The following is a 25,419-nucleotide window of genomic DNA, read 5'->3' on the forward strand; positions in this document are numbered from 1 at the left end:
CAAGAGGTGACATAACCTCTGTGCACCTGGGCTCAAGCTGTGTGGGAAAAGTATCCTTGACGAGGCTTTTATTTTACCCTCCTTGCAACCCTGTTCCATTTGCAGAAACTGTTCTTTGAGTTTACACTACAGTGTTAAACTAGAGCAGGCTTTAAATCAATATAATCACTATTTATAATTAGCTGGGTTGTGCAGGTGTTGGCAAATACACATAGCACACACTGCTCATACTCTGATACTTCTACCATTAATACTTATCTTTCATTTTCAAAACCATCAGCAGTTTCAAGAGAAACTATAAAAATCAAAAGGATGCATATATAAAGTATGTAATTTGATACATAGCCTGAGACTGCCAATTAAGACAAATAGAAGGGTTTTTTACTCTAACTAGGGAAGCCTAGAAACCTCCTTTTTGAGGCCTATGGTTTTGCTGAGTATATGTTCTCATTAACTGCTTTCATGATAGAGGTGAAAAAATACACCACCCAAATCAAAACCAGTCATCTAACAGAGAATATACACAAAACTCAGCTTTCTTGTTTCAGGCCAGCTTGTCTTATCCATGTGCTCCAGCATCAACTTCATTATTTTCTTAAATTTTTCTTATTCAAAGTTCCTTGCTTCATTATTCTCCTACTCCAAACCAAAGGCAGGAGCCAAATCTCTCTGCTCTGGGAATGTTCACTGCTGAAGTCAAGTTTGGTTCACAAAAAAGGTATCTAAGTAGCACTGGGAAATGACTTTGCTTTGTACATACAATTTAAAGAAAGAATTCATTTTCATTGCTAGTTTTTTCCACCACAGTTACTATGCAGCTGTCTCTCCACAACCATTGCACCAAAATCAACACGGTTCTAAGCTGTCCCCGGCATACTCAACTCAGTTTACACATTTTGTTTTTACTCCACTGGCTGATTTTAATGCAAGTAATCTTTTATAGGCTGGTGGGAATATTGATTTCCCCATGTTTGAGTCCTTGCTTCCACACTAGCAGACTGCTAGACAGGAAACACTACAACAAATTGGCCCCTGCTGAAAAAGGGCAAAGTTTATTGCAGGTTCTTAAGCATTATTAATTAGTGCCCTGTATGAGAAAAGGGAAAGAGTAGGACACAAAACTTCATAAAAAGAGAGAGACTGAATAGGATGGATGTACAAGACCAGGAAACACCATAAATAACATCAGCAGCCTCAGAAGTTTAAGCTCTTCCCCACATGCAGCTTAAAAAAGAAACATGAGAGAGCCTGGAATGGAAACAGCCTGTTCTTTCACAACCCCCCCTAAGTGAATGGAAAAGTAGTAGCTACATTTTGCTACTAGGCTGCTAGTAACATACTTCTGGTCTAACCCACCCTGAGACCAACTGGTTTTTGCAGGGCACTTCTGAGGAAAATGATCTTAAAAGCCTGCACAAAAAGGAGAAATGGCAAAATCCCCTACATTTGAACAGCTTTCAAGTTTGGATCTACATTTACAAATTCTGCAGCCTCACATTAACATTTTCTTTGAATTAAAGAAATTATTCCATTCTGTTCATTCACTTTGCTGTTTTTTTCTTATTTATGAGCATGAGTTTCATAAGAAACAAAAGAAAATCAGTGGGCTTATTTAAAACTGAAAAAGAATCTGGTTTGTTTTGCACTTAATCTGTCACCTGCAACATCCATAAGCATCATAAGATTAATGCGTAACTGCACAAACAATTGCCTCTCAGTACCATGTTCTTTATCACAAGAATTTTACTAACTACCCTCTGCATCCTATTAAGCTTCTGAGGTCACATACCTTGGTATGCCATGGCTGCACATTAAAAAAAGCTTAAAATTAGGCTTGTTTGAGAACTGTACAAGATCTTGCACAGCTGGGCACAATCAGGGTTTTCCTTTGTGTAAAGAAAGCCATTTAAGAAGTGACAGAAATTCACCTTTTCTGTAATGGCAAGAACTCTCCCCGAACAGCTTGTGGATGACAGCAGGCCTGCCTCAGCCGCAGCAAAGGGTACAGAATAGAAGTCACAGTCCTTCTATCCAGGCTACTAAGCTTAAGAGTCCAGTCTGAAATCTTCCTGAGTTTTGCCAATGCATCCTGGCAGCACACCTCATGCTGGCGATGATAGAAGTGTCTCTCCACAGGAGAAAAGTGAAGCCAATGCACGTTTTCTGTCTGAGGGGGAATTTGAATCTGCCATTCAAAAAGAAAATAAATAATTTGCAAATAAAGCTATTACAAATGTTGTTCAGGAATTGTAAAACCAAAAAGTCTAATTTACTTGGTCAATCACATCCTTCTTTGCTGATCTCCACATTATCTTGGCAATTAGACTGTAGAGAGGCTGGGGATTTTTCCTACAATAAGGTCGATACAAAAGTCGGTCCCACCAATGTTTGACCCAGTAAGGATCAATTCCAAGAAAAAGCACTAATCCATACAGATCTGTCAAGAAAATAAAGCAGTTTAGTACAATATCTGTGTTTTAATACTTAACAATATGCTTCCAAGAAAAATTTTATACAAAGGTTATTAGGCAAAAAGCAACAACATTCTGGCTGATAGCCTTTCCATGTGTTTTCCCTCACCAAAACAGCTAATTTAAGGCAGAAGACTGGAGGGGGAAAGGTAGTGGTTCCCTCCTTTAGCTAGCTGTTAGATTTTCTTAGAACTTGCTGGAATGTAACTATTTGTGAGACACTTCCCTAACTTCAAGTTTAGCAAAACAGAGCAATGAATTTAAACGTATTCAGAGCAGAGGTGAGATGCAGAAATGACATGACTGCATATGGTTAACCAAGTTTGCCAGGTTTTTCTAAAACAATATTGTTCGGAATCATTACTCCACAGCCTGCTGTGCACCGCCTGCTGCCCACCATCCTAAAAGGGGCTGCAATTCAGAAGACTCACTTTTCTATTAAGGCATGAGAAATTAGCAAACCAAACTTTTATTGTTTTCTTACTTGATGAGAGAATACAGCTTGCTCATTCTGCCCAATTCAGAAACTCACCAATTTTGGGGATGAAATATAAGGACATACTGACTTTAAGCTTTTATCTAAATCTTACTGGAAAGATACTGAAGCACACATTTAAATGCTGCACGTGGACAATGCAGAAATAGAAATATATAATGGTATCTTGTGGATAGTTCTTTAAGATTTTATGGCTACATTCCCATTCTGTTAGCTTTATCGTAATTCTGGTAATCAGCTGAAAGCCATAAGACATTAACCAAATACATCCTAGACAAAGGGAAAAAAAGCCCTGGGAATCATTTCTATGAAGGATGCAATTGTTTACCCAGAGGTCTTATCCCACTTTATTACAGCAGCAGCAGCACAAATTCAAATCAGTCAGCAGTTTTCATCCCCATGTATAGCCTGAGCGCCTGGCCAACACATTATGGACAATATGATATTTTGGTTATGTACTTAACACTATCACACATAAGGACTTGAAAAAGTTAATTATGACAGTCAAATCAATCCCTTCTACGGTTTTTGCTTTATTAACTATGTATTCTCACTTCTCACTACTGTTATGTGCATTTATAAATTTAAACCACAATTCCACATTGAATTAATCTACAATATTGGCTTTTATTATAGTCTGGTATCTGAATATTAGTTCACAAACGTACACAAATAAATACACTGATTTATCTGCTTTCAAACTCATTGCCTCAATGTGTACCACATATTCCTAAAGGCGTCAAAGAACATAGGAAGATAAAGAACTTAGTTCCATTTCTTTTTTCTGTCTCTGTCTGAAGCCTGTCTACAGAAACTGAGTACCTCACAAAAAAGACAAGATAAATGACAGCTGCTAACATACAGCCCCCTACTCCCCACATCTCAATTCATTAATTCCTTACATAAGGACTTAAGACAGCTCCATAAAGCTGTAGAATGATTTTTAGAATTTATATTCATGGCAGTTGAAGCCCACAGTAGTTCATACAGGGCTATGCAAAAAGCAAATACAGCCTGCTTGCTGTATCTGACAGAAGAGTTCTATAACCACAGAAAACTATCTTTAGCTGCAAGAAAGGGTTAATATTTACCCACTCTGCTAAGTGAACAGACTCAAGAACAGACTTGAGTCAGCTGTTAAGACATACAGGTTCTTTGCTCCCCAAAGTATTTGTCTAACTCAGGGAGATAAAAAGATTTCAGGTCTGCTATTTTTATATTGATGCATTTATTGATGGCATTATCACATGCTTAAGGTGTATGGCTTACCAAGTCAAGAGTACCTAATGAATTCAGAGCAAGACTAGCTGACATTTTAACTGCTTCAAACCACTAATTATCAGCACAAGGAAAACCCACAGATGACACTGCTACATACAATCTCACCTTCTAATCCTCGCTGCACAGGAGTGCCACTGACACACCAGCGATTGATCCCACTTAAACGGAGTGCCATTTCAGCAGCCTAGCAGAAGAAGATAGAAGCAATGGTGGGGAAGCGAAAACAGCAGAATAGAGTCTGAAAACACAACAACCTTATTTTCAAGAAGTCTGAATATCTTTTCAGTGCCTAAGAGTAGCAGACCTATAAGCAGCATTGGTATAATATATTATAAAAATGTGTATGATGTTATTGATCTTTTTGAAGGTAACTGAAAGCAGAAAAAAGCCATATCCATTTCCAAGTAATCAAGTGCAAGTACGGATTCACAGAAGGCAAACAGTTAGCAAACAAAACTGTATATTAAAAAAATGATAGAATTAAAGCCCATAATCCATTATGTAAGTAATATTTTTGTCATAAGGCAAAAGGGCAAAGGGCAAAAAAAATGGATGAATACCAATTAAAATAATCTCCCTCTGCAGACTGCAGCCTTAGAGTTTGCAGACAGACTGCTGATTATTTTAGCTTCTATACCCAAAGGACATATCTATGCCTCTGAACCACGTCAGCGAACAGGCTAGTGTCTTGTTTGGAACTATCAAACACCAGATACATGATGACCTAGTTCTTTAAACTGTCGGTATAGATTAGGTATTTTTTGAGCCGGACATACTTCACAGTCTGCCAGAATTCCAAAAGGAGGAGAACCATTTAATAGTAAGTATCTCCAACAAAAATGTCACTTCTAAAGAACAAGCTACAAGGACAAATTATCTGAGTGTACTGAACATTGAAAGGGGAAGCAGGAAGTCTATTTTATTATTTACAATAAGCTTGTCAAAACCTTTTTGAGTTAAGTGCGTAACTGGGAATGTCATACCTTTGCAGTGGTGCATTCAACCATCTGTGCTTCATCAAGGCAGATCCTCCACCACTCCACTGCTACCAAGGGGCTTGGAATGGCCATATACCGCTTCTGGTTCCTGAAACGGCGCCCATCTTCACTGTTGCTGTGGGGTATATCCACATAGTTCAGCTCAGTGCGAAGGACATCATATGTGGTGATAACCACCTCCTGCTCGGCCAGCATGTGTGGCTGCAAAAAGCCATGCTTCTTCACACCTTGATATACCTACATAGATTTGTATTCAACAGCACATAGCAAAAAATGAAGGTAAGAGACACCACAATAAAAATGCTAAAATACCAGTTTAGTTTAATATCTGCATGCTTTTAGCTGTGTTGCTCATGTAATATGAATCCCTTTGTAAAACCTGTATTCATACAGCAGCATGGTGGGAAATCCATGTAAGTAACAGACAATAAATACAATGCAGACATTGATGCAAAATTTTTAAGTATGATTATTTATACTTACACAAAATGTGGGGTTTTTATTCTCCTGTCAAGGAGAGGACTTCAGTATTTTCTACAAGTTATTTGTTCCAACAATTGTTTTCAAGATTAAGTATTCTGTTACATTGTATGGAGCAGCAGTATTTAAGTCAGTGTTACACGTCTGGCCCTCTCCTTTACTGTAGACATATTGCCTTTCTCCCCATTGCTCCCAAAATTTCATGGATGATTAGGCAAAGAGAGATGTATGCAGTGAAATATTTAAAAACCAGAAGCGATACTCTGGGTAATGTTTAAACTCCAAAAATGATTTCTACAGAGACTCATAAGATAGAAAGAATAACCTAGTAAGAAACAATCCCAGTGCACCAACAGAACATCATTATAAGCCTGACATTTTTCTAATATCAGAAGTATTTCTCTTATCTCACTTGTCATTTTAAGCATGATCCTTTCAGAACCATACAGCAGTTTAAATAGGAAAAAAGATAAATTGAACATTTTACTATAAGATTCCTCATGATAGCATTATATATTATATATATAAGTATATTGAGTCCCAATATGTTAAATACAAAAATATGTTCAGATTTCAAACACTGGGTGGTATAATACACATAAAATTCATACTAACTTTTTTCTCTGGCTCCCAATTTATTTCAGGAATCTACTCAAAAATTACAGGCACCCATTGCTTACTTCAAGAATTTTATCATCAGCTACTTCTTGCCACTCATCTATTCATCACAATATTCAGTTTCCCAATCTTTTTTGGGAAAGAATCTTTATTCTAGTCTCATTTTCTCATTCTGTGAGTTCATGATTTATTATATGAGTGGATCATCCTGGTTAGTGTTTATCTGTAACTACCTACAAACACTTTTACCATTTAAGAAAAATCACACCATCTTTCAGTACCTCTGAGCATCACAAATTTTAATGTTCTCTTAATTCACACAACTAATAGTCAAATATACCAAAAATCAAGCTGACCTTAGGAAACCTCAATTGATTTTGCCCCTCTTTATTCTTTGATGACAAGCGCATGATTTCACTGTTAATTTCACTATTAACTCTGTGTTCCAGTAATACTTTTCCCTCTACATTTGTTCATATGGCTACAGTGTTTCTGTCAAATGTTTCTTTCAGCCCCAGGACATGACAACAGAGCATGTGTGCAACCAGGTAAATGCACAGGAATGAAAGAAAGGGATGGGGGGGAAATAGAAAAAAAAAGAAAAAAGAAAAGCATGCTCAATGAAGCATCTGTTAAGAATCAAAAAATAGCTGCTGAAGTCTAATGATCTCTTCCAAGTGTTTATGAACAGATTTTCTGTAGGTTTATAACTTGGCCAGGCTTTGTTTTCAGAGCCACAGGAAAAGACAACCTGCCACAAAGCAGGACCTATCAATAAATTTTAATTTCTTGTTCTATTATATAAAACCATTAGAATTTCCCATAGGTTGTAAGCAGTTGGAAGAATAAAAAGCACCCTTCATATGCAATGCAAAGCCTGTTAAATTGGGAAGCTGGTTCTTTGAAATGTCTGCACTATGCAAGTCTGGATGACTTAGAGTTGGCAGTTAAAAGAAAACTAAAACAGTGCCTTTAGAACGGAAGGTGTCACACAGCTTAAAGTACTGACATTCACTATTGAAGCTATTTTACTGTTACCATGTAAATCTATTTCTGACAGTTTTCATCAAATCTGGTATAAAACCTGGACTGGGTCCTATGAAAACTGTGCAAATTTTACACATTTGTTAACTGCTGCACTAAAGCTAATTAGACTGCTCACACAAATGGCTTACTGGAAACCAGAATTCATCTGTACATTGGGCATGTAGGCAGAATAGCTGAAGGTATCAGATACATCCCTGAATACAAAGCTTCCTCTCTTTATCAATCTGCTACTACTGTTATTCAAAATATACGGGATCTACAGTTCTCAAAGCACTTTATCATTACACAAAATTCTTGCCTACTAAAAATATGAAGGACAAAACTTGACTACATCATCATTAAAAGACAATGGCTACCCTTGAATACTGTAACTATATTAAAAAAAAAAAAACAACCAAACCTATATAGCCATAGTTACTATACATATAATTGGATTTATTGTAATGATAGAGCTATTAGAAATTAACTAAAAGGACAATACATGGTCTCCAGAAGAGCATCATCTTAATAAATAAGGCAGATGTGAGAGACAATGTCCAAGCTGAAATGGTGTTATTTTCAGTAAACACCAAGTCCCAAGACTTGTTTTATAATGCCTGAGAAATAGAAACTCAAAAGTACACTAGTTACCTACTGAAACATTTGTATTCATCTGGAATGAAATGAGAACCAACTGTCAGAGAGCTGCCTGGGTGTAAATGTACACCGAGATGACACTTACAAAGTACCTAATAGATAGGCCTAAATTCCTTGGTAATCTTTCAGAGAAAAAAAACACAGAAATAGCCTTCCCTCTCAGAAATCACCTGTTGTTATAACTGCTCAAAATTTGCTTCCACTTGATAAGGATCCACTGTACCATCTCCCAGTAACCAACTAATAAGGAAAAAATGAAGAACTAAATGATGTCTTTCTGGGACACCAATGCACTGTGTGATGCCAAAGCACAGATCTAATATGGAGAAATGTAGAATTCTGACACCAAGGACAAGGAAACCTCTGAGCTTTATGTGATATAGAATGTCAGAGAGACAGCCCCAAGCCTTGATAAAATAACTCACTAGAATATGAAGCTATATAATCTTACCAGAACTTGAAGAGAAGATGATCTTACATGCCTGTTGATTTCATCTACCCACTGGTGACAAATAGAACTTGGAGAAATTATCAGAGTTGCTCCTGTGGAAACTGGTTTCATTGCCACAAGGCAATGAGGACAGTAGAAGGGCTTGATCTTCAGGTTTTCCTCTTTGTAGTTTACACATTCCGCATGCTGCCATAAGTAACACTTCAAGCACTGCACACGAGCTTTATAGTCAGCCAATCCAAGCTCACCACAGATACATTCAAAACGATATTCAGAGGTATTAAATGGAAATACAGAACTGTTAAGTTGCACACTATTGCCAGCAAGTTCTTGGGAATGTGAGGACTGATCCTTTGGGATTTCCTGCTGGACGTCAGCTGTAGTTTTAGAAACATCACCATTGGGATGACCGCTCACATCACTGGAGACAAGGAGATTACCATGCAAATCAGCAGACTTTGGAACCACAGCTTCCTGCTGAACATCATTCTCTTTAACAGAGTTCTCATCATCTGCTTCAGATTTCCAGTTACATTTGCTAGTTGTACAATAATCATGTTCTTCCATGGTGATATCCACCCGCAAAGGAGTTTTAAGGGCATTTTCAGAAATGACATCACTATTTCTTGACTCCTTGGTTTGAGTTTTAGCATCAATCAACTGCTTCTTCTGAATGCTTTCTGAAGTCCTTGCTATCTACAACACAAAATTAACCAAGAATGTCAGACTTTCTCCTTACCTTTGTTTGGTTTGGAACGTATAAACACCAGATGTAGTTAATATTTTAGCCCCAAATTTGATCTACTTATGATTTTTGCTTCTTTGTTCAGGAATGTCAAAGCAAATGCTGCAGTCTTCTTCATTTTTATCAATAAGCCAGTATCACTGAACTAATGCATGCAGACAATGTGACTGAGGTTAGCATGCAACTGATAGAAAAAAGATCTGCCTTTGCAACATTCTTTGAAGCAACTACAGCAGCATGTTTTACCTGCTCTTTGGTTCTTTCTCGCCTCTTCTGTTCCTTGTAATTCTTTCCCAGCTTGAAAGACCCAGCCAGACCATGTCCTTTGACTTGCACCACTACTTGCTCTGCGATCAGTTTTTCTAGAGTTCTTTTGAGAAGCCTTCTATTTCTCTGTATGTCATATCTATATATAGCACTGATGTACTTAAAGATTGCAATAATGGATGCTCCTTTCTTCACATTCATTTCCTTTACAGCTGCTAATATCATCACTCGTAAGCCTATATGCAGAAGCAAAATAACTTACTGCTCAGATAAAATGAAAGTTACTTTGGAAAACGCATATTAATAAAACTCTAAACACTGCTTTGCATTTTTTAGATGAGCACAAAGACAGGCAGCAGTCCTGACAACTTGAGGAAAGCTACTTAAGGTAGCCCAACAAACTGGTATTTTTCAATGATTCTAAGATAACATTTAATAGCAACAGAAATAAGTCACTCAATTTCCTTACTGAAGCTCGTAAAAAGAGTGTATTTCAGTTAAATGCATAAACTCTTTTACAATGACTTTTAGTTACATTGAGCTCTGTAGCACAGAGTTCTGAGTTGGTAATTTTACTTTTACAAGTGTGGATCACTTGTTTGTAGCATGCAATCCTACATCACAGTGCTCAGCAAATGAATAATTTCAGTTTGCAGAACTGAAGATTAGTCTTGAACTCATATAGTCAGCGGCCAATATAAGACTTGTGCCAAAAGCAAAATGTATTAAAAAAGTCATGAGGAATACTTACTGGGATATTGTATTTTCTCCTTCAATTTAAGCTCCATTTCCTTTGGCTTTTTCTTTTTATTTCCTTCTAAAGGTTGAGGTGGAACAAAATAGTTCACAAGCTTACCCTAATACAGACAATATTAAATAGTTATTAGCTGATGTCTCCCCACAGGCATTCTGAACTCCATTAATCTTTTCACATCTGAAAATAAGCACAACCTGCTACAGATGTGTGCTCAGAGAGCTAATTTTTAGTGTACAGAGTGATAACCCATTTGGTTCAGTTTCTTGGCAAATGGTGCTCAGCACCCTACACTGAGAATAGAAAGAGAAGCCCTGCAAGCTGCTTGCTCCTCCACAACTTCAGAATTAAGCTGCAGAAATCCATAGCTGTAAGTGATCAAGGTTACTGATGGGAGGAAAAAAACGTGTATTTAATATATAACTGGAAACACAAAAGGAAGTAAGCAATACTGATTGAAAAGCCCTAGTAGCTGTAGAACAAGTTTCCCTTTTTAGGGATTACCCCAAAATTTATTATTAGTGATTCAGCAATAGCAATTTAATTCAAGGAGATGCATACTCAAGAACTGGGATATAAAAAAAGAATCCCAAAGCTGGAACAAATACAGTGCCAATATTTCTATGATTAATTGCTTTATAGCTGTATTTATTGACACTTCACCTGCCCTGTTCAAGTGGTTCCTTTGCAGAGTTCTTAAACAGTAACCACAATAAAACTCCAGATGCTGTTTGAGCCCTACAATTAGTTGAAATATTTGGAGTTAGTTGAAATAGTGGCTCACACAAGCCAGGAGTCTCACAGAAAGTCTGCTGGAATAGGAATAAAGCTGATTTTCCCCTCTCCCCCTGGAAAATCAGACAAAGATACTCTATATTTAAAGGCAAGAAAAACACAGATGACAAGGGGCCTTCCAGATGAGAAGAACAGTGCCTTTTAACGACAGCCAATGTCATATAATTCTGTTCAAGATCCTAAAACACTAGCTAAGATGCTTGTCCCAACTACTCATACCATGAAACCGTTTGATAACTCCAGCTCTCCAAAAACTATGGTCTCTAGCTGTTGTTGCTAGTTGATGTCCAGGTGCTTTAATGCTAATACTCCCTTCTTCGCGCTCCTCAGTGCTGACCCTCTGATACATTTAAGTCTAGATTTGTTCTGAGAATTAGGTCTTTTTAACTGATAAAATTACAAACAGGAGGGAAATCATTACAAACAGTACAGTGAAAATGGCTGCTATCAATTCAAAAGGATTTGATTCAAAACTCTTACACACAGAAGCAGCAAGAGTTTACTTTAGGATAAAGGTTCTCTCCGTTCAGAGATATTTTTTTGTTTTCGTGAATGTGCTAAGTTTTCACAGGATGCATGATAAGGAAAGTAAGAAAATGAAAAACTGTTGCTATATAAACCCATTTATTGTATGAAATAGAGGGGAACAGAAATCTTTATTCACCGAGTTTAAATTCTCCCTGTTTTAGCATAGACCATATGTCTAATGGTACTCATCAATACAATGAGGTGAAGGGGAGAATGATTTCCAACATACTAGGCTAATTTACATATTTGTACACTCCTGGAGCATGTGTAAACTACAAACAGCCTACTAACAGTGCAGTTGCCTGCTAACACCCTTGAACAATGGCAAACTATAGATGACTTCTCATGCAAACCATTCTACTATTTATGCCACCAAGTATCACATCCTAAAAAACAAAAACTTTCACTATAATTTAATCTATCTCTAAGTCTGTACTTCTACAGAACAGAAATCAGTAAGCTCAAGAGAAGTGCATTTCCATTGGTTCTGAAAAGTATTTTCTTCGTACTAAATCATATCCTGGTTTTCTTACCTCAGGTAATGTCAGATCATCTTGTTTAATGTCTGGTCTGGTATGAGTCAGAATAAGAGCCAACACTTCTACTGTTTTTCCAAGACCCATCTCATCTGCCAAAATGCCTCCAGGCCACTGGGGTCCAGCAATTGGGTATTCTCGGATAATACTAAAATTCAAGCACATTCCCAAATGAGTCAGTAACTACAGAATGGTGTGACACAGAAGTATGTGTTCAGGGACTCACACACAGCATGGCGTCAGCAAGGCAAAGTTTGGAAGGTGAGGCATTAACTTTTATTAGCTAAGTTAAGATTGGTTGGGTTGAGGGGGGAAGGTTGTTTAGGGTTTGGGGTTGTTCCCCCCCCCAGTTTAAAATATCACTGTTCCAATTCTTCAGTTGCTAACTGAAAAACAACAGTCACAATTTATCTTATATCCTCCATGTAAAATCTGCCAATAAGGTTTTCACAAATAATTACCTTGAGGTGTTCTAAAAAAGAGTTAACTATAAAAACATACCAGCCAGTAAATGGATTATAGTAGATTTTTTCTCCATCCAGAGTGATGACCTCCCGCCACAAGAAGTGCAGTGCATTTTCTAAGGAGAAAGAGCTCATATTACTGTTACGAGGTTTCTCTATAGCACACTGCTTAGTATTGCTCAGCCTTATTGTGATATTTCAAGACAAAAAGCTGATGTCTAACTTCAAAGAGCTTAATGACCAACAAGATACATCAACTGCTGTTAAGCAAAGTTTAGTTTATCATTTAGTGTACAACCCAATCAACAGCTTTTATAAAATTAGTAATGGAATCCTTAACAAAGCTTCTAATTAAACAGCAAGAAAACATTACTGCCGACAATACAATGCCACTTGCCTTAACCATGAAAGTTTTCCAGACCCATATACTTGCCACTGCTTGGAGTGCTGCTGAGGTTCTCTCGCTGAAGCATCCAGTTCACAGCCTCACTTTGGTACGGCCTCAGAATAGGAATTAATGCAGGATGCTGCACATCCTCTCTCAGTAATTGCATATCCTGCTGATGGGTGTGCCTTACAAAGTCATAAAGCTCTTCAATATTTTGTCGCTCTAGTTCCACATCAGATTCTTCCTCATCTTCCTCCAGCTCATCTGCATATAGCAAATAATTCAAGACAAGCATCAACAGTCAACTTTGGTCAACATTTCAGAAATTTTGCTGCAACATAGTTAGTTAACACATGAAAGTGTGCAAAGCGAAACATAATTTAAACATTTGTCATGAATGCACCTGGACCAGCTAGCAGCATAAGGAAAAAATGAGCAGCACTACTTTCCTGACAGTTAAGATTAACATGCTATGGTGATCACAGAGGTATACACAATCAGCAAAGCTCCTCCTCTAGAATTTAGGGGTAGAATGGCCAGACCTTATTTATTTGATAAACACCTTCCACTGAAAGTTTCCAACTGATACAGAATTATAAATAACTCACGTTTCAGATTTAAATGTTAACATGGGTCAACAGACTCATAGAAAGGGGGAAAATGTAGTGGGTTGTCAAAGACTTGTACATTTTTCATCAAATAAAATGTTTCTTGATACATGTATATATAAATTTATGTAAAATATATATAAAATAACATGCTAAAACCAAAACAAAACAGGAAATTCTCTTCGGTGAGCTTTCATGTTAATTTTAATTTACCCATCTGGATAAGAAAATTGCAACAGTGGGACAACACAAAATTCTCACCAGTTGCATCATTGCAAAACTTCAGACAAGACATACTTTTGAAATTAAAATCTCACCTCAAGAGAAGCATGTACCCTCTAGGACAGATGGCCTACCTTTCTTTTCTACCTTCTAGGAAAGAAGGCCTTGTACTTTTTTTTTTTTTTAATATAATTTCGATATATGGGCATACACAGAACTTAGGCACTGTAGAACAAAAATTAATGAAAAATTTGAGTGTCAACACTTTAAGAAACTGACCTAAGATAAGGGAACAAAAGATTTAGAGGACATATTTTAACAGTGTTTCAGGTCTCAAATTAAAAACATCAGTACCAATAAAAAAGCTGTACAGTTCTACAGTTCAAAGAAAGATACTGACCCTTGCTGGCATTGGAGGTAAAGCCACCTTGCAGAATTTTTCTCAGAAAAAATTCAGAAGTAAAGGCCAGCATTTTCAGCAAAATGTGATCTCAAAGTATATTTCAAAGTATAATATACTGATTAAAAGAGAAAACAGCTAGTGGCAGGCACAATTAAATCAAATTATAATTATGATATCTAATGCTAACAAAGAAGAGATGCACCTGATACAAACACCAGAGAGCTTAATCTTAAAGACCCTTTAAAAAACAGGGCTGCTATGAGTACTCCTCATGGAAAGCAAGAGTTTCTTTCATTCAAATGAATGGCAGAGAATGATTTCCAAAACAGCAGGAGCTGATACGTATATGTATGGCACCCATCAGTGCCCTCCCTAATCCTTTAAAGTCAACAGAACAATTCCAGTGCTTCACAAGGGCAAAGAATTCTGAAAGACATGAAGTTTCCATAAACTCATGAAGACTTGTAATGTAAAGAAAGGAACCAGAGTGCACATGTGGGCATGTGCACAATGTTCCAGCCAAACAAAAAGCACCAAGTACAGCATGCAGCTTTATAGGCTACAGAAACCAGTCCAAGGTTTCACAATCCTCACATCATGGAAAGGACAGAGTAATTGCAGAGTATAACTTTGATTAGTGAAGTCAATCTATAATGACACCTATCATCATACTTGCTAAAATAACAGCTTTAAAATCCCAAATTTCAGAGCATAATAAATTGACATCTATATAAGCTAAGTTTATCCAGACTTTTACAGGGAAGCAAAGACTACAAAATACTTCAATGGAAAGTCTTTTTCCATACAATTAAATGCGCTTTGTCCATACCTTTCTTGTTCTGCTCATTCTACCACAGATTTTATTTTCCAATTAAACGGTTCTATGTACCATAGGGATTTTCTTAAAGGGTTGCTAAGGAAGTTTAGTGCTCTCTCTGTTATGTACTATACAATGAATATTTAATTATTCTTTCAACTAGTTAAAAATGTAATTCAATTACTTAGCTTTCATCTTAGTATTTTTTACCTTTGAGAAACAGATGGTATTGTACTATCTAAAAATTCAGTTTCTCTGATATGTTTCATGATCAAGTACTCTAATTCCTTCAATGCACTGAACTAAAGTTCTGCTATTGCATCTGCAATAGGTCTTTCTGTTTTATCTGTAGGGCAGTTTCCAGATTGCTGTATAAGAATACCTACATCACGGGAAACATATTTTCCCTCTTTATTCTAGATATATGGAAAACTTGTTGCTTCACATTTGGTAATGACCATGCCATACAAAGACAAAAACAACCCCAAACCCAAACAACCTCTTATTTGTACAAAGAATTTATCCTTCTTAAGAAAACTGATGGAAAATTGTATATTGTATATCCTATTGCCATGTACTATATGTCATATTATAATTCCATGACACTATAGGAAAACAAGCTCTGAAACATTTACCATTCACCACAACAAATAGCAACTAAAACAATATTTGAGCCTTTTTTTTTATTTTTTTTTATTCTAAAGACAGTGGTTTTTTTCATATTGAGAAAACAGCTACCTGGATCTATAGGTGATCTATGCTTGAAGCAACAAGAAACAACAAACATGTAATACTATGCAGCAGATACAGGATAGAAGCCACTATAAAACCAGCTACTTGCTAAAACAAACAAAATCTCTGTAAAGAAATTTTTTAAAAAAGCAGTTAACTCTACAATAAATGCAGAAACTTGATGAGTTTTGTACATGGTGAGTAAGACAACTGGGGAAGGCACCCACTGGACCTATCATTTTTGAGCAGAGAAAGACTTGTGGGGGATGTGATGGTTGGAGGCTGCCGTGGGCATAACAATCACAAAATGAAAAGAGTTTTTTATTCTCAGAGAATTAAAGAGGCGGAGTCATCAGGAACTCCTGCCCTGGACTTCCAGAGAGTAGACTTTGGCCTGCTCAGGAGCCTGGTAAACAAGTTCCATGGGAGGCAGTCCTGAAGGGGAAATGAGTCCAGGATGGCAGAACCTTCTCTTGGTATATCTCAAGTCTTTTCTGACAGTTGCATGCTTGTTTCTTTGCAGCGGGGAAGGATGTACAGATTTTACTCTGTTATCTTTTCCTTTTAGCTTCTCTTTAGGAAGCTGCCTATTTTTTTTTATATACAATTCTGCCTTTTGAAATTAAATACAACTGTACAGGGGGTGCTACCCTTCTGTTGCTTCTGCAAAACCACCAAAACTCAGTATATAACAGTCAATGTTACTGAGTCAGTCTTCAACTAACATTCTGAATACATCCTACACTTGGGAACAAGACCAAGGCTTTGGGTTTCCAGTTTCCTAAGCCATCACAACATAAAGTGGTCACTGATCACACTAAAAATCCGTATCACTACTGCGTATAAAGTAGCAGACATACCTTCAATTCCAAAATAATGATAAGGCCCATATTTGTAATTTGTAAATTTGGTGTGTTCTTAAAACTACCACAAAAATGCATTTTGTAGTAGTTTACATGATAACTGCTTTATAATATAAACTGAACAAAAATTCTGCTGCCTCAGTTGTGTGTTAGGCACCAAACTAGGAACAAAAGCTTTCCAACTTTAATTCCTGGGATTTTTTAAAGAATTCCTGTGTAACTTTGACAAACTACTGTCGATCAAACAACCCATATAAATCAGTGAAAACTGCACTTACTCAGAAAAAGTAATCAAATTAATTAGCATATGATCAATGGTCAGATAATAATATGGAGAGAATTACCTAATAATATTATGTTGAAAAAAAAAATTGTTCTAGATGGCAGGAATAACTTAATATTTTCCCTTACATTTAAACTACTACAAAAAAAAAAAAAGACACAAAAATTATTCGTCGAGATTCAGCTGAATCACATTACCTGGAATTAAAAAGCTGTAGAACTTCTCCATGAGTTTCTGAATCAGCTGATTAGCTTTTTTGGGTCTTCCACCTCCATCACTGAGGAATTCTGGTTTACTTAGCCCAGCTTCCAGAAGGTAAATTCCAACCTGTGAAATGGTTATACAATTAATCATTTCATTAACTGCCAGAATGACAAGATTATTATAAACATAAGAGTATGACAACAACAATGATGCTTTGAAAATCAGCAGACGTAGACAGATATAATAAATCTACTAAAATCACCTTACAGATGATACTGTGCATTGTAGCTAAAAGCTTCTGTGATTCTCTTGGGTACTGCATTATGACCAGCACAACAGTAAAAGGAAGTATTTTGGAAAAACAATGAAAACATTTCCAAAAGCATGTAGAAATTGTGTATTTTCAGCACATTATAAAAATACATGGTAGCTGCCAGAATCCATTGTTCATAGGCTCTTATTTTAGATTTCAAGAAAAGAAAACCCAAACTTTAAAAATGCAAAACAAATATATGAATTTATACCTTTAAAGCTTGAGCCTCTCCAGGTCTTTGATAAAGTCCAATTATCTTTTTCTTTTGCAACCATCTCAAACCTTCCAATATTTCACCGCCTAAAGTTGGTTCCACTAAAATACGTTGTTCGTAAGCACCCAGGTATTCTTTTGTTTCATTACTGTACTCTTCTCCACTTCTTTCATGAACACAGACCTGCAGCTGATCATCAGAGTCTCCTCTCATCAAAGTAAAGGTCCTTTCACTGAATTCATCAGTTAGAATTTGCTCAGAAGAAAGATGAAGAGCAAATTCTCCCAGCAAAGCTTTCCAGGACCCATCCACACGGTACGGCAAAACTATAATATTTAGCTGTACTGACACAGGAGTCAAGATGGAGTAAGAGTCGTCTTCACCGCTAACTGTTAAAAAATTAACGGATTTTGTGCCACTGCCTTCTTTTTGAACAAGGTCTTCATCAGTGCTATCATCATTTATAACAACAAAGGATGCAGAAGAAGTGCTTGGACCTGGAACATGGTCCTCATTAGTCATTTCATCATCTAATGTTATCATCTCATTTCTCCGGTCTTCATGCATATTCCAGCAAAGCTTTTTCTTCTTCTCCTCATCTATTTTTGACGGAGGTGCACATTTTCGACGACTACTCATTTTGTCGCTTTCTCAACAGAATTCCCAGCCTCTGCGAGATTAAATAAATTAGTCAGCACTAAGTGTTACAAAATCAAATACCCAAATGGAAATTTCAGTGTAGTAGCCACTAAATTTGCAAGAGGTTTGGACAGAGATATATGCACTAAGAAATCTAACTGTTCTAAAGAGACTTAGTTTCACAAAACCTCCCCTGTCCCTGTGTCATCACACAAAGCTGGACATAAAACATATGCCTTGTACTATGTCTCACCATTTTGCCAAACAGCTACAAAGACCAATAAGAATGCTAAATTTCATAGCTGTTGCTTGGAATCTTGGGTGACAAATATAAAACAAGCATTGGAATCCCCCAAAGGCTGGGATGGGAGAAGATGGCAAAAGAAACTCCACAAACAAAAGTGCAGGAGTTTCAGGAGATATGGGGATGGGTATGGAGAAAATACATATACAAAGTTCTTCCTTTCAAAGCCTACACTGAGATGAAACTTTAAGCCAACTTTACACAGGGCTAGTCTGAAGCTGACACGGCATAAAGCATGGTTTAGAGCCAAAACTATCAAGTTCCATCCTTAGAAGGACAGAAATGATTCCTACTAGTACGGAAAACTTTATTTTCTCAGGAAACTGTGTATCCTGGGACTTAGATATAAAAACGGCTTGTAGAGGAGTCCTTACCTATTCTAGTGGGCATCAGTCAGCAAACTACTACTGATTTTGACTAACTGCAAAGCTAAGGCAAGATATATGTACAACTCCTTCACTGAACCTCGGCAGTGAACAGATTTTGTTCATAAAATACTAGAAAATAAAGTACACGTGCTAAACATTACACAGGAAGAAGCAAATTATGGAATACTAGACCCATCTGAAAAACTAAATAGTCAAAACTATAGACTCATACTCAAATACTCAAACAGTAACTTTTTTTTAAATATTTTTATAAGGAGCCTGAACACAGCAATGCATGACATCATATTACAGCACTGTCTTTGCCAGCAAAGACAGGAAAATATTTAGATATCCATGTCCATTCAGCATCCACACACAACTTTTAAAGAAATGTAGGAAAGCAAGAGGCAAATATTCTAAGCTACTAAATCCAGCATCCCACAGCCTAGTATTAAAAGTGTTTATGCTGGAACAGGGCAGAATTCATGAAACTCTGAATAATTTTTAAAGGGCCTTACAAAAAAACAACCAACCAAAAAAACCCTAATTTTTATAGTTTGTGAAAGTCAAAAGAAATACTCAGGATATACAAATCTTGCTGTGCTTGACTTTCAAACACAACAGAATCAAGGAAAAGAAACATTTGAGGTTTTCAAAATACTATTCATCCACGCAGAGTACTGCTGATAGTAAACGAGGCAAACCCCAACACTGAGCATGCATGTTATAACATAGCCCTCAAACCAAAGACAGGATGATTCCTCCATCACCAGGCCTGCATGTGCACACCAATTTCAGCACCGGGCGGTGGGGTGTAAACTCGGAAGAACTGCTGCTCTGTTTGGGTAGCTCGGTTTTAAACTCTTACGGCCAGGAAACAACCATGTCTACGACGCGAAAACACAAACCTGCAAGGAGAAGCACTTGAAGTCACCAGTGGCGACCCGGAGGTAACGCAGCACCGAAGCCAGCACTGCCAGGTGCCTGGGGGACGGGCAAGGCAGGGGGCCCCGGCGACACTTCCGGTGCCACCGTTCACCACTCGCCCCGCTCCATGGCCGGGAGGTGGTCAGGTATCCCCTAATGAGTAAAGTTACTCACAACTGGGGCAGGCTGGCCCGCGGTACCCACAGGCGCTCACACAGGCCGGGGTCGCACAGCCCCGCCGCGGCCGTACCGCCACCCCGCCGCCAGCCGCGCTACCACCAGCAGGCCACTATCTGCGCAGGGCGAGCTGGCCGGCCTCCCCCATCCCGAGCCTAGGGTGGTCCCCGCTGCGGCCCCTGGCGCCGCACCAGTGAGGGGAGCTGAGCCGACCGCCACCAACGTACCGAAAGGGTAACGCGGCTGCGGCTGCGGGTCCTTCCCACCCGGGACAGTTCCCCCACAAGGGGCTGACAAGCTGCGGTGGGGGGGAAGAAGAGAAAAGGGGGCTCCCGACCCCTCCACCGCTGGCGAAGTCGGACTGAGCTCCGGGGCGGGGGAACGGGAACTGGGGTGCGCGCGCACCCGGCCCGGCCCGGCCCGGCCCAGCCGTCGGCCAATAGGACCGGAGGAAGATGACAGCACTGCCCGCCCCACGCACGGCGCAGGACACAACGGGAAGGCGACCGGCGGCGCAGGCGCGGGAGGGTGGCCCCGGTGAGGGGCGGGGATAGTGCTGCTTGGTCCGCAGCGGGGCGCGCCGTGGGGAGGGAGGGCGGGCCAACACCGAGGCGATAGCGGCATTAGGTGGTGTGCGCAGGTGCAGGAGTACGAGGCTGACAGGCGTTAGCGTGCGGTGTTTGTGTCCGCCTGTCCTAGGCAAAACTTCCTGGCATAATGAGGCAGGCGAAATGGGAATGATCAAGGATAGGCTCGTGAGGAACGAGGCTGGAGGGTATTAGGCAGGTTAAAACCCCACATTGTGTCTGTGAGGTGTTTCAGGTCTCTGCAGTGGGGATTGGTATAAGGGGTGATGGAGAAAGTCCACCTGGGGAGAAATAGATGAAAACGTTTTGTCTCAGTGACGCCAAGCGCAAGTACACTCACCAGCACTGCTTGCATTATTACCTTAAAAAGTCTGTTGGGCTTAGAAACTGTGGTGAAGCAGAGGAAATACCATCTTGTATCAGTAGCACACAGGAAGAGGTGACAGAAATGATTTCTCAAAGTAGTGGTGATGGTGGAACCCTTGCTGCAGTCCAAGAGGTGAAATGCTTGAGGCACACAGAAGTCTGTTAAATCATGTCACAAGAGTGATTTGAAGAGCAGATTTCTGGGCAGTTAGCACGCAAAGAAGGCCAAATTAGTTTAATGAATTTTTAAAAACAGATCAGTAAAAACTGTGCAAGCATTTATCTTCTTGTGAAATACACAAATCCACCCTTGGAAACTTGAAGCAGTTGTAAAGATACAAGTGGGGAAGACATTTACAGTAAGAAGGTGTTGGTTTTTTTCTCACAGCAATCCTTTCAACCATTTGTTACCATTAGCCTTTACAAATGAATTCATTCTTTGTCTGTGTCTGATTTTTCCACTATTTTCAACCCTTTTAGAAGGGAAAAGTACCCATTCAAAACTGTGGTGTGCAGTGGCAAAAGGAGCCATCAGACTGTTGGCCCATATGCCATGGTGATTTGGCTGTTTTAATTTATGAAGTTCCATTTGCTACATGAGCATTTGGCATTCCTATATGGAAATTCACTTAAAATCATTGCTCAGTCCTATGTTACACCAGTAGATTACAAGCACAGCAGAGACACTCTTCAAAGGAAGACAGTCTAGTTTAGGTTGGTAACTGGAATACTAGCAACTGAGGGGATGAAGAGTGAGCCACTGGTCATGGCTGTGGGGAACTGGAGACTGGCCCTGCTGCAGCATCGCTGGGGCAAGGGTTGATGGCCCCAAGGTCTGATACGCGGTCCATAGGAGTCCCAAAGGACCGGTCAGCAACAGTGAGGGCTGGTGGTGCCCCAAGGTTGCCAATGCTGGTGAATATTTGCTGGTGCTGCAGTCACAGCTTTACTGCGAGCAAGTTTTCTGGCAGCTTTATGAAGAAACTGGTGGAGAAGTGGCAAAAGAGCTAGTTTTACTCAAAGTAGGAAGAAGGTCCTGTGAGTTCAAAAAGCTTAAGGTCACACCTGGATCACCTTGGGGTAGCTCACCATATGTCCCCGTGCTATGATCCCACCCCAAGTAATCCATGCCTCTGGGTGTGCTGTGTCTTGGCCCACTGGCTCTGCATGATACAGCCTGTTCTGCCAACAGAGTTGGGAGGCTTTTTGTCTTCCTTCTGATGGGAGGGTCTTGTTAAAAGATCATCCTTTTTATATTTTTAATGGAGTTGTTTTGTTTCTGGATGTGCCTTTTGGGATTTAGCTGTTGACTCAGTGAGTAACATAGTGAGCAGCTGATGTGCTTGTCTAGGAATTTGTGAAGCTACCATTTTTCACTCCCACCTCCTGGCATGCAGCCATATGCCTGGGTAGGCAACTCCTTTTAAAGAGGTGACATCCAGGTTCATGTTGCAATATATGAACATCAGATTTTCTCATCCTGAACTGTCTCTTTTGATGACGGGAGTCAGGGCAGCCAGAGGACAACAACTTCCATCATGGTGAGCAGATCATAAAAATGGTATGTTGTCAGTCAGTCCTATGAGGATTCCCCCCACGTAGGACCTAAAATGTGGGACCTCTCATGCAAATGTCCTTCACCTGCTGTTGACAACCTGATGCTGTGAGAAAATCCCACTACTGACTGCTGCTTATCCTCCTCCACTTGAAGTCTGTGCTTTATCAACAGTGAAATGGGAAAGAAAAGGGAAGTCTGCCAGATGAAACAACCCCCCCTTGCCTGCAGTCTCTAACCAAGGGTGCAGCACCTGTGAGTCTGCAACACCCATTCGAAGGCACCACTGGGTTCCATGATCTGGACCTTACTTGAGGGTAAATTTAGATTAGATATTAGGAAAAAATTCTTCCCTGTGGGGGTGGTGAGGCACTGGCACAGGTTGCCCAGAGAAGTTGTGGCTGCTCTATCCCTCGAAATGTTCAGGGCTAGGTTGGATAGGATTTTGTGCATCCTGGTCTAATGGAAGGTGTCCCTACTCATGGCAGGGGATTGGAACTAGATAATCTTTAAAGTCTCTTCCAACCCAAATCATTCTATTATTCTAATTTCACCTGGTCGACAGTGGATTGCTTGCCTTTTTGGGGGAGGTTTGAATCGCTCTCAAGACTGGTGTTAGGCTTTCCCAAGAATACTAGCACCAGTGGCAGTGAGTTGGATGACTGTCTGGTTATTGCAGCAGGAGACTCAAGAGTTAGATCAGGCCTGTGCCTTTATAAAGGATATGGAGGGGTCATCACAGACATGACTGAGAGAGAAACGCAGAAGGCTTCTGGATTCTTGTAAAGTCAGTCCTGCTTAAACATACATGGGGACAGCTCCTTCCAAAAGGCCTTGGATACAATATAAGCTGTGCCACTTGCACAGGAACTAGCCAATATCCACTGGCATGCCCAATAGAGGGAACACAAGTGTAGCCTGGAAGCCTTCCAATAAGGATCCATAATTGTCAATCTGATCCTAAGATTAGTAATAGGGAACAGCTTTATTAATGTCCTGGGATCTACAACCAGCAATAAAGCTAGCAAGGAACATTGTGCTGTCCTACTTCATTATAAATCTGTAAATCCTGTTTAAATGTGATGCATCTACCCTGACAGCAACTTAGAGTTTTTCAGTGCAGAATTGTGACCCCCTACAAGGCTCTTTGTGAGAGTGAATATTCTGAATTTCTGAAGGAGCACTAAACTTTTAGCACAGGCTCCATTGACTCTGCTTCCAGTAGCTGACAAATCATCCAGAAAAATTTTCCCAATCTTTCAAACTGAAAAACACATTACAGAAGTAATGTTCTAACAGTAACCATCTTATCTACCCCTTATCTAGCTAGCTTCCCCAGGAACTGGTGACCATCAAGGCATTTCCCCTTTCCTCCTAAAAGCCCAAAGAGCATTTCTTTGACTCAGACTTCTCCAGTACCAATACACTACAGCACAAAAAAGAACAGTGACTGAACCAGGACATTTCATCGCATATTCTCTTGCAGGAAAAGAATGAAAGAAAAATATGTGACAGATGGTAGTCAAATCACCATCATGAGAAACCTCTCCAACAGCATAGACTTCAAGAATCCATATAGAAATAGCAGACAACAATCCATGCTTCAGTGAGCTCTGTTCATGGGCCATTCACAGGGCTGTGAATCTCTTAAAAAGTTCTTGTCCTTTAGTTAACTTTTGTATTTCTGTATTGTGCATGTCTTCTATTTAATGATTTTCTCTCCAGGGTTGGGATTTGTGCTTTCTTTGATAGTGGTCATGGTTTTTAAAGATTTTTAATGTAAAGCGTGTGTGAAAGTGACCTCTATTTTCTCATTAGGATGTCATAAAACTTAGTAAGAAAGAAAGGAACCTTTCTACTTTCAGAACAGGGGAAGACACAATGGCATCAAGAGGGTGACTGTTCTGCATAATGATTTCTGTCTGAGCCTGTCTTTTTCTCTTATGCCCATTCTATAGGAAATACCTTCCTTAGTTCTCAGGATAAACAAGCTGTATTTTGAAACAAGGGTTGAGAGCAGGTGAAAAAATGCCCATTTCTATTCAGCAGCTAATGACTAAGGATCCTAGTGATTAGTACTTAGTAATTTCTTTCCTTTTCTAAAGAACTTAAATGTATGAAAGAAGGTAATTTCCATTTAATTTAATGAATTGGAAAGGAACAATATAAAGAGAAGAGAATATGACAAAATGGGACTGGGTTTTTTCGACCACACTTACGAATGTAGCCTCCCTTTGCTATGGATAAAATTTGCCCTTTGCTCTCAGTAGCTACTTCTAAATCCTAGAAAGAGTAAGCAAACAAAAGCAGGTGACATCTACTTTACAAAGAGATTTTTGTTTTGAGGGACAGCAGACAAGATAAAACTGTATGTTAGTTGATGTGATGTTTTGGAGTCCTTTTCACTTATATTTTGTTTGCAAAGGCAAGCAGAAGTTTTCTAAAGAAGATCAAAATTGCATTTATCTCCAAATTGGTTCTGGTGGTGGGAAATGTGCATGGTTGCAGCAAAAGAATAAAGTTGTGGGCAGATAGACTATATTCCCTGTACTGCAACGATTGTACGTTATACAGAAGTGCTAACTGAGCATCTCTGTGTCTCAGCAAATGAGGTAGAAAGCCACTCACTCTGTTAATTGATTAGTTAACAAGTAGGAAAAATCTTTTAAGTTCTATAGACAGAAATCACCATATGATAGAAATGAAAAGATGAACCCCAGTGGAGGCATAATATGGCTCCAGTCTATTCCAGATTAATAAATCTGTGGTCAGTATTCTGTGCCCTAGTAGGAAATTATGTTCATAGGTGCAGCTGTACGCAACTTCCTTAGTCTTTGTGGTTTAAAATAATTTATCTATCATAGTGGGACTTTTAAAGTGTT

General features: G+C 39.1%; 1 protein-coding gene across 5 annotated transcripts in view; it reads right to left on the reverse strand.

Moving 5' to 3' along the window:
• The window catches only part of SHPRH (SNF2 histone linker PHD RING helicase), a 49,663-nt gene extending 29,219 nt beyond the window's left edge, over positions 1–20,444 (reverse strand). Inside the window, exons 1-13 of one of the 5 annotated variants that reach the window (XM_062641838.1) lie at positions 20,257–20,444; positions 17,612–18,284; positions 17,081–17,210; positions 13,001–13,219; positions 12,605–12,683; positions 12,101–12,251; positions 10,242–10,347; positions 9,470–9,726; positions 8,479–9,174; positions 5,232–5,483; positions 4,354–4,432; positions 2,274–2,437; positions 1,929–2,185 (exon numbers count right to left, since the gene is read on the reverse strand). In XM_062641838.1, the coding sequence (XP_062497822.1) occupies positions 1,929–2,185; positions 2,274–2,437; positions 4,354–4,432; positions 5,232–5,483; positions 8,479–9,174; positions 9,470–9,726; positions 10,242–10,347; positions 12,101–12,251; positions 12,605–12,683; positions 13,001–13,219; positions 17,081–17,210; positions 17,612–18,253 (3,032 nt within the window). In that variant the 5' untranslated portion in view covers positions 18,254–18,284; positions 20,257–20,444. Of the gene's footprint in view, positions 1–1,928; positions 2,186–2,273; positions 2,438–4,353; positions 4,433–5,231; positions 5,484–8,478; positions 9,175–9,469; positions 9,727–10,241; positions 10,348–12,100; positions 12,252–12,604; positions 12,684–13,000; positions 13,220–17,080; positions 17,213–17,611; positions 18,285–19,833; positions 19,952–20,256 lie in introns of those variants that run through there. The other 4 variants (XM_062641840.1, XM_062641839.1, XM_062641837.1 and 1 more) reach the window with 4 other exon arrangements.
• Positions 20,445–25,419: the final 4,975 nt, after the last annotated feature.

This window comes from Pezoporus occidentalis, unplaced genomic scaffold (assembly GCF_034315485.1).
Source record: "Pezoporus occidentalis ecotype Australia unplaced genomic scaffold, CSIRO_AGI_Poc_V1 ctg7, whole genome shotgun sequence".
In the NCBI taxonomy this organism is placed as follows: Eukaryota; Metazoa; Chordata; class Aves; order Psittaciformes; family Psittacidae; genus Pezoporus; species Pezoporus occidentalis.